The sequence below is a fragment of the Malaya genurostris genome, chromosome 3 (genome assembly GCF_030247185.1).
Source record: "Malaya genurostris strain Urasoe2022 chromosome 3, Malgen_1.1, whole genome shotgun sequence".
In the NCBI taxonomy this organism is placed as follows: Eukaryota; Metazoa; Arthropoda; class Insecta; order Diptera; family Culicidae; genus Malaya; species Malaya genurostris.
Window position 1 is genome coordinate 280,340,486 of NC_080572.1, and position 9,783 is coordinate 280,350,268.

A 9,783-nucleotide genomic window follows, 5' to 3' on the forward strand; every position below is an offset into this window, starting at 1 on the left:
GTCAAAATTGGACCTTGCGCAAGCGAAGTCACGGCTAACATTTTCATTAAATCATCTTCAAACATTAAATTATATATTTTTTTTTTTTTGCCCACCACACTCCCCCACACCAAAAAGCTTCAATTTGAAGCCCCCTGGTAGTGGACGCAACTAGTCTCAGCGGAAAAACAAGAAACAAATAGACACTGGCAATAATAATACTAGAAATACAAATTTAATTTTGATTCAAAGTCCGCTGAGATTCTATTTATTCATGGTTTGATGTGCAATTTATTAAAGTGGAATCCCAGTGGAAAAGATTTTATATTGATCGTTATATCGATTCCAATAGAGATTTCATCAATTTTCTTTAATTTATTATGTTTATTTTTGAAAATCAAATCCTATACCTCGTAAAAAATCACCTTTCATTACATTACTTTAACAGTGGTTACAATAAAGACTGTCCTCGAAAGTATGGACGCACTTTGATTTCGCTGTAAATAATCCACAAGTTTTAGATATTCAAACTTTATTCGATATACTGATAATATGAGACTACAACAACAGAATATTGTTCTCAACATTTGCTACTTGGCCATTGTAGACTAGCTGGCGCACCTTCTTGCGAACGGTCCTCATTTAGTTCCGTACAGACTTCTTGGCGACAAGTTTTGACACTTTTTTCCAATCTTTTTCAAACTGTTGAATGGTTTCGGCTGCCGAGACATGTTTCCTAAGATGTTTTTTCGTTAATGCCCAAAATTCCTCAATTGGTCGAAGTTGTGGGCAATTTGGTGGATTCATGTCTTTTGGGATGAAAGTGGCATTTTTACTAGTATATCATTCTACCGTTGATTTCGAGTAGTGGCAAGAAGCAAGATCTGGCCAGAAGACAACAGGATCCTTGTGGCTTCGAATCATGGGTAGAGTCGTTTTTGTAAGCATTCCTTGATGTATATTTCGCTGTTCATTAAAGCAGTGGTGATGAAGGGTTTCGAAATGTAACCGCAGCTACAAATTGCTTGCCATACCATAGCTTTCTTACCAAATTTTTCGACTTCAATCGATGTCTCGGACTGGTTTAACACTTTCCCTCTCGCACTGTATAATATTGTGGTCCCGGCAAGGATTTGTAATCGAGTTTCACGTAGGTTTCGTCGTCCATGATTATGCAGTTCAAATTTCCAGCAAGAATCGTATTGTACAGCTTTCGAACCCTCGGCCTGATCGATGCTTCTTGTTTCGGACTACGTTTTGGTTGTTTCTGCTTCTTATAGGTTCGAAGATTCAAATGTTCTTTAGCACGAAGAACATTTGACTTCGAAGTGCCCACATTTTTGACCACATCCCGAACTGAAACCTCCTTCTTTTGCTCGAACGACTTCAGTATACGTTTATGCAACTGAGGGTTAGCAGGACCTTTTTTTCGACCCGGTTTATCCTCAAAGGTGTTATCCTCACCGAACTTCCTGATTGCATTTCGCACGGCTTTTTCACTTACTCCTTCCATTTTTGCTATCTTTCTTAGTGACAGTCCGCGTTCTGTGCACCATTTGTACACAATTTTTCGACGTTGTTCTGCTGAAAGTCCACGCAGTTTGAAACAAACTAATAAAAACGAATAAACAGCTGCACGAGTGATTAGAGGTGAGTGTAAACAACAGGACGCAGCCATAAAAATTGACATATTCTGAACCATTGCGAAATAGCAGCGGTTTTTGGTTGCATCCATACTTTCTGGGACAGTTTTTATATAAGTTTACGATGAGTAAAGATTCGAAATTGAATACAAAATCTAAATAAACAGGGAAGAAAGAGAAGAAGAATGAAACGGTTATCTTCACTCTGGCTGCCAGCAGTATGGCTACCAAAATTGATTCAGTGACGGTTGTCGAATCCAATTTGACAAAACAAAGTCGTCTGTATCTAAGTTAGCCGAGCGTTTTCATCTTCTCACCTTCGCTGGAAATGTCAAAGATTTCAATGTGGAAAAATCCTGGTGAGTACGGTTGTATCGTTTGAGTTGTATATCTGGCAGCGGTGAGGCAGTCGGTCACCAAAATGTCTGCCAGCCATATTTTTCGCAGTTTGTTTCGATCATTTTAAAATTTGTTTTAAAGGAACGAACTCAAATTAAAGTTGATAATTGTAGCGCTTTAAATTTACGAACTTTTTAGTTGAGTTTACACTATCATATTTTTTTTTGTTTTTAAGAATGAAATTATTTCGTTCCAACTAATTTGCAAAGTAATTTTTGAAGCTACTTTTATTTCGATTTATTTTTGTTTTAAAATTTTCAAAACCCAAGCTTTTGATCAAATTACCACAATCAAGCTCTGGTATTTTGATGAGAATCCAATAATTTGACGCTCCATCAATCCGGTCAAGATCTTTGCAACAAGTATATTTTCGTGAAGAAAATTTGTTATAAAATGTTATGCGAAGTTAAAAAATATTATTAACTATCAATACATACGCCGGAATTGTTGAAAACCCGCGGGAGAAAATTGCTGCTTTATAAGAAATAGAACTAATATGGTACTGTAAACTTAGTTGTATCATCACACAAATAAGACCAAAGATAAATTGAACAAAATCTTTTTAGATGCAAAGGTATAGCAGAATTGAGTCAACATAGACATTACCGATAACATCAAGTCAACTTTGGTTGACATATAATCAATAGTTAGTTTATTTCAATAATAAAATCAACCGTAATAAACATTTGTTTTATTCGACTAGGCCCAAATTTATATTCAAATCAAACAGGGAACATTGTTGATGTTGAAAGGAGAAATTAGTTCAACACAAGTATATTCTAGTTATAAATAATCATAAATCAATATCTTCTTCTAATGGCAGTCTACCTACAAATATTCCTTCAATGCCATTCGCTTCTTTAAATGAAGTCGATTTAGGCGATATAACTGAGAATAAAATGATCTACCTAAAAGATCAACTTTTTCAAATGATTATCCAAATGAATTTGACTTCATCACTTTTTGAAGCATTTCAAATCGGATGGCAATACTTCATAATCAACTCTCAGCTGGTTACTTCACAGTTCTTCATCCCAGTAATCCGACTTGTTTCTCTTCCGTGAAAAACCCGTCTACAACTGATCTGGTTCTAACGGATCAAAGTTTGTAGTGAATCGATTACACATGCTGACTTTGACTCTGATCATCTTCCTGTAACATTCAGACTTTCCAACGAAGCTATAATTAATCCAATTAGTTCTATATTCAACTATCATAGAGCTAATTGGTTGGATTACAGATCTCACATTGAAAATCATGTGGATCATGAAACTATTTTAGAAAATTCTGCGGACATCGACACAGCAATTGATAATTTGAATCATTATATTATCGAAGCTAGAAATCTTTCAGTTCCCAAAGCTCAAACTAAATTAAATTCTCCTATCATCGATGACAATCTTCAACTGCTCATTCGGTTGAAGAATGTTTGTCGACGACAATATCAACGTTCTCGTGATCCTGCTATGAACATCATAGTTAAGGATTTACAAAAAGAAATTAAACATAGATTTACTCTTTTGCGAAATGAAAATTTCGCTAAAAAAGTTGAACAAATTAAACCATATTCTAAACCTTTCTGGAAACTTTCTAAGGTTCTTAAGAAACCTCAGAAACCAATTCCTGCTCTCAAGGAAGGAAATCAAATACTTCTTACAAATGGCGAAAATGCTCAAAAACTTGCTCAGCAGTTATCACAAGATGACATTATTGAGACGAATTTTGATGAAATAAAATCAATTAATAGGAAACTTAAAAACATGATGGCTCCTGGTAATGATGGAATTTTTAATATTCTTATTAAAAATATTCCCGATGATACCTTGAGACTCCTGGTTAAAATTTTCAACAAGTGTTTTTCATTAGCTTACTTCCCAAAAAGATGGAAAAACGCTAAAGTAATTCCTATCCTCAAACCTGATAAAAACGCAGCAGAAACATCAAGTTATCGACCAATTAGCTTACTTTCTTCTATCAGTAAACTTTTTGAAAAAATTATCTTGTTGAGAATGATGACTCATATAAATGAGAATTCAATCTTTCTACCAGAGCAGTTTGGATTTCGTCATTAACATTCAACTACTCATCAACTTGTCAGTGTAACGAACATGACAAAAGCAATTAAATCTTCTGGAGTTGCTCTTCTAGACATAGAAAAAGCATTCGACAGTGTTTGGCACAAAGGTTTAATAGCAAAAATGTCTGATTTCCAGTTTCCTATTTATTTGATCAAAATGATTCAACATTATTTAATTGATCGTACTCTTCAGGTTAGCTATCAGAATTGTAAATCTAAATTGCTACCCGTACGAGCCGGTGTTCCGCAGGGTTCGAGCGTAGCTCCAATCTTGTATAATATTTTCACTTCTGATCTTCCAAATCTACCCGTTGGCTGTCAGAAATCGCTATTCTGTGACGACACAAGTCTGTTAGCCACAGGTAGAAATCTAAGAGTGATCTGCAGTCGCCTACAAAGAAGTTTAAATATTTTCAGTGATTATCTGTCAACATGAAAAATTAAACCAAATGCAGCAAAAACGCAATTAATTATCTTTCCTCACAAGCCAAGAGCTTCTTTTCTTAAACCAAACAATAATCACATTCTCAAATTGAATGGTTTGGAATTGACATGGTCTGATCAAGCTAAATACTTAGGTTTGACGTATGACAAAAAACTCACTCTCAAGGATCACATTGAAGGAATCTAGGCAAAGTGTAATTAATATATTAAATGTTTATATCCTCTTATAAACAGAAATTCTAAGCTCTGTCTAAAAAACAAATTGTTAATTTATAAACAAATTTTCAGACCAGCCATGCTTTATGCAGTACCAATTTGGTCAAGCTGTTGTTCCACCAGGAAGAAAACGCTTCAAAGGATTCAGAATAAAATTCTGAAAATGATTTTGAAGCGTCCTCCCTGGTTTAGTACAAATGAGTTACACAGACTCACAAATATAGAACCATTAGATGTAATGTCACATAATATTATAAGCAAATTCCGACAAAAATCGATGCAATCTTCAATTGAATCGATTCGCTCTCTGTATTAGTTAGTAAGTTAGTATATAAGTTCTTTTTCCCCATTACACAATACAAGTAGGTTTAAAATTTTCCCTACACAAAAATCTCAGAATTGCGCAAGCAAATGATGTCCTCATGGTAACAACCAAATCATATATATAATAGGGCTGAAAAGTCACCACCGAAATAAAATAAAAAATAAAAAACCTGTTTTAATCCACCTAGTGGTGTAATGATGCCTTTCTCATGCACATATAATATTGTGGTATTCCATTCAAAATCTTTCTCTTCGATTTTTGAAACAAACCAAGAGATTGTTTGTGCATAACATACAGAATAAACCAGTGCTTTGATTGCGTAAGTCATTCTTAAGAAAACGAAATGGGTTCACTATTATATGCACTTCCGGAGCCCGAGAACCGGTATAATCAAAGTCGGTTCGTACGGCCACCAACTAACATGACACACAAACTCTTCTAGTACGCACTCTAAATTACGATTGAAATGTTTGTTGCATCCGAAAATATTTTAAGTGACGGTGTACAATATTGAACACACTTTACCCCATAATTCCGGAATCGGAAGTCGGATCCGGATGAAATTCAGGAATTCCGTATGGGACCACGAGACCTTTCATTTGAATCTAAGTTTGTCAAAATCGGTTCAGCCATCTCCGAGAAAACCTAGTGAGATTATTTGACACATACACACACACACAGACATTGCTCAGCTCGATGAACTGATGAACCCTCCGGGCCAATTTTCACTAGTCGGGTTTTCAAGTGATTGCATAACCTTTCTATATGAGAAAAGCAAAAATAAAAAAATCATAAATCAAATTCAAAAATCTGCCAACAGTTTTGTTATCTTAAACATGCTCCATTTCTCTGCGTGTAATACGCAGCAACAAAACAAATTAATGTAACTGACGATGTTGTATGCCAACTGCTTTACAATTTTTTTTCAACATCGATCGAAAAAATGATTAGCAAATTTTGTTTCGGAAAAATTTGATGTATTCGTTACGGACCTGCACGCCTGCTACGATTGAACTCCAATTATCACATGTTTTAATTAAGCAGTGAGAAAGTTCACGCGGAACTTAATCTGAATACTTTGTCGGCTGCTTAAGCAAAATGTTTTTTTTACGAACTATTGATTACATCATCTGAATACAAATTGTAAATGTATCCCACTTTACCGAATGAACAAAACTAGAAAAGAAACTCTTCAACATTTTGTAAAGTTTATCAATACAAAATTCTGTATAGTGAGCTTTTTTATCGATCTGGAAGAGAAAACGTGGCACCTTATATCCATTATGTCGAAGCCATTACGGAGGAATCTTTATTCATTGATTTAAATGATAAGATGCAATCTGTGTATTTGCTCAATTTTTGCTTAATAGAAATATTTTACATTTTCGCATTAATTTTTGGTGATGTTTCTTTTTGGGCTAAAGCGAATGTATGTCGAATTCCGTTGATTGCAGGTTAAGTATTCAGAAAAATAATGGAGAGAAACGCTAACTACTTAGCCATTTGACAATACTGCAGTCCGAAAACACAAATTCGAACAAATAACTTTTGGGCGAGACGAAGTTCGACGGGTCAGCTAGTTAGGGATTAAAAATTCAAAAAGGCTGCTCTCAACAATATTGTCCCCAAGGTCAGAATCAGTTTGATCGGTATTATCAGCGGTTTGTTGAACCCATCCATCTCCTATCACACAATCGTCATCGTCACCATCATCATCCTGCTCATCATCAGTGCGGCGCTGACCTGAAATTAGATCGTTCCAGAGTTCTATTTTTAACCCTTGTTCTCTCCAACGTGTTGGCTCAATTGATCCGATCCCCAATTTCGCACTGTAGCTGTAGGCGACTGCGGCAATCCGTCGGTGTACAAATATACCAGTACCAGCTTAAAAATTACAAACTATGGCCAGTGACGTCACTGGGCAGTAATGAGGTTGTTTCCAATGTAACTTCAACTACAATGATTAGAAATGTCTTCGAATTTATGTGATCATACCAGAAACGAACCAACGAATCGATCCCAGAACTGGCAACCGACAACGGCACGGCACTCACTTCACTATCCGTCCGGAATTGCAGGGACTAGATGTCGTCGGCACAATTGATAAAACAGATTCACACCCAACTCGATTCGACCCCGGCCAGAGATTACCAATCATCGTAGCCCGGTAGTCTGTGAGGCATCGTGATGTTTTGTTTTTTTTTTCTTTTCATTTGTTGTTGTTTTATTATTAGTCTGCGTCATAATCGGGCCCTATCAGTTCTCGGGCGCACTTCGACAGCTGATATCGCTGGCCGAGAGTGTGGTCAGTACGGAGTAACCGTTCTCCGGTAGTGCAAGTGCGTTTCTGTCTCGCCCCAACCGTAGGCGATGTGGCAAGTTCTTGGATGGACGGCGTTTTTCGCCGCGATGATCAACAGCTGCCACGGTGGTCATCTTCGGTTCCCGTACGGTGACACCAACTTCAGTCTGAACGTTTACAAGGTAAATTGACGGTCGATCTGCGATATTTACAATGTTTTTTATTGTTCTGCTACTTCAAGGCCGCCTTCGATTCGGAGCGTAATGTGATTGTAGCACCGTTTGTGTTGCGCAACAGTATCGTAATGTTGTATGCGATTGCAACGGGTGCGACACAGGAACGACTGCGAGAGGTTTTCGCGTTACCGGAAAATTTCACCGAGTTTTTAACCAATCAGAAGGAACTGCACTACATGCTCGGTGGGGAAGGCGATGGGTTTCGGATGAGGAACCGGATTGTCGTGAACGGTTTCCGAGATGTCGATGTGCACATGAGGGATGTGATGAAGGAAGATCTGGACACCACCATCGTGTACTTCGACTTCGGTCAGCGGGAGGGAGTGGTTCGCCGGGTGAATCATTTCGCTAACTTCAACACCAATCGGGTCGTGAGTGAATTGGTCAGTTTGGATTACATTCCGAAGCACCTGCAGATGGCGCAAATTTGTGCGGCATCGTTTAAGCCACCGTTTGCGAATGCCTTCAATCCGAATGATACGAGTCCGCGGGAATTTTGGAGTGGAATGATCGAGAAACTGTACTCGACCATAACGATGTTCAAGCGAGGAGATTTCCGCTTTTCTCGAATACCGGAACTGGAGATTGAGGTGCTGGAGTTGCCGTTTGTGAAATCCAGCGATGCTGTCATGTGGATTATGCTTCCGGATAGGGACGCCTCGCTGGAGACGATCATGAAAGCACTGGAACCGGGACATTTCGATGCAATTCAGGCACATTTTTCTATGAAACGTGCCGAGATTACGGTGCCGTTGTTTACCATAGAGTCGGAGTTCAATGCAACGGATTTCCTGAAGCACACGATGGGACTTGATGTGTTGTTTAAGCTGCGGGAACTGCGGGTGTTCGAGGATCTGGACTCCTCGCTGGACACTGTGATACATCGGGCGGGTATTCATTTTTACGAAAAAACGGCAGACGCCGGCGGTGCTACGATGGTTCGGAGTTTTCGGAAACGAAGTGCCGTCTACCAGTATGTGGTGGCCCGATCGTACCTATTTGTGATCGTGAAGAAAACCAATAAACAGATTCTGTTCATGGGCCATCTGTACAAACCGGACAACTTGGTTGAAGTTTAAAATAGATGAACGAGAGATATTTTCAAAAGCATCTTTTTTTTTTAGATTCCGAAACAAGTCATTCGAAAACACGTTGGTCTGCTTCCTGGTCATCGAGACAAAGCAATTGTGCATGGCGAGAATAACTTGATTTGATCGTTTTAAAAATTCTTTTCTCGTCTCAACCGGAGTCGTCTCCGGGGGGTTGGGGAACCAGTTTGCTGGCAGCCGCCGAAGAACTCGCCCCGTAAAGTCCAAGATCACGAAGATCGAACGTAAAAGCGAAGACGCGAGAAGAATAACAAAACAAAAGCGTTCAACTTTTATGGAATGCAGTCCGGCGCCATCGAGTCTGTAGGACACCTGCACACGGAGCGCACAGATCGAAACCTCTGGGATCGGATGAAGCTCCGGACAAGCTCTCATGTTTCGCCTGTGGCTGCGAGATGTTGGTTGGTTGGTTGATTCTTTTTTTTCCGTTCCCGTAGTTAGCTGCTTCTTCAACTATCGCCGCTGTGCTTTTTCCATATAAAGTGAAACGATCTCGAAATGCGGTTTGGAGGTGAACAGAAATGCTTTATTTTTATGTGCGTTCTTCGCTTTGCGCGGAGAGCGTCGGCGGGTTGGACAGTGGGCTGCCTTTCGCTTGTTCGGAGTCATAGCGTCGTAGTGTCAAGAACTTTCTGTGCCAGAAGGATCACTACTACTATGTTACTACTACTAGGATAAGGGTTGTGCGATATTTTGACCGACAGGAACACCAACGCCGCCTACTGTTCCGATCGCGTCGTCCTGCTTTATTACCGCAACGAAGTCGGCGGGTTAATGATTGTGGTTGTTCGAAAGACCGCATGAGATGTGTTCAGCAGGCAGGCGGCATGGGGGGAAGCATGACCAACATGGGACCGTGATGGTCGTGATGAAGGCGATGGTGATGATAGTAGTTTCTGCCTTTTGAATTACTCCTCGACTCAATCTTGTCTTGGGTTTCCGTCCGTCCGGGGACAAAGACGAGAACGCGAGGACGCACCGTGATCTTGCTGCTGCTGCTGGAGCTTCGGTTGCAACGGAATACGGAAAAGCTCTTGACTTGGGCCTCTTGTG

The 9,783-nt window shown here is 39.2% G+C and overlaps 1 protein-coding gene across 1 annotated transcript; it reads left to right on the forward strand.

Annotated features, from left to right (window-relative positions):
• The first annotated feature begins 7,342 nt into the window (after positions 1-7,342).
• On the forward strand, positions 7,343-8,728 carry LOC131438690 (serine protease inhibitor A3N-like). Its single transcript, XM_058608864.1, has 2 exons — positions 7,343-7,567; positions 7,627-8,728. Exons 1-2 carry the CDS (start codon positions 7,454-7,456, stop codon positions 8,698-8,700), a joined length of 1,188 nt encoding a protein of 395 aa, XP_058464847.1. The 5' UTR covers positions 7,343-7,453; the 3' UTR covers positions 8,701-8,728.
• The last annotated feature ends 1,055 nt before the right edge of the window (positions 8,729-9,783 follow it).

Bases quoted from the DNA above. Each gene is read 5' to 3' on its own strand.
- LOC131438690 (XM_058608864.1), top strand. From the start codon at position 7,454: ATGTGGCAAGTTCTTGGATGGACGGCGTTTTTCGCCGCGATGATCAAC. The intron at 7,568-7,626 runs GTAAATTGACGG...TGCTACTTCAAG, and splicing joins TCAGTCTGAACGTTTACAAG to GCCGCCTTCGATTCGGAGCG.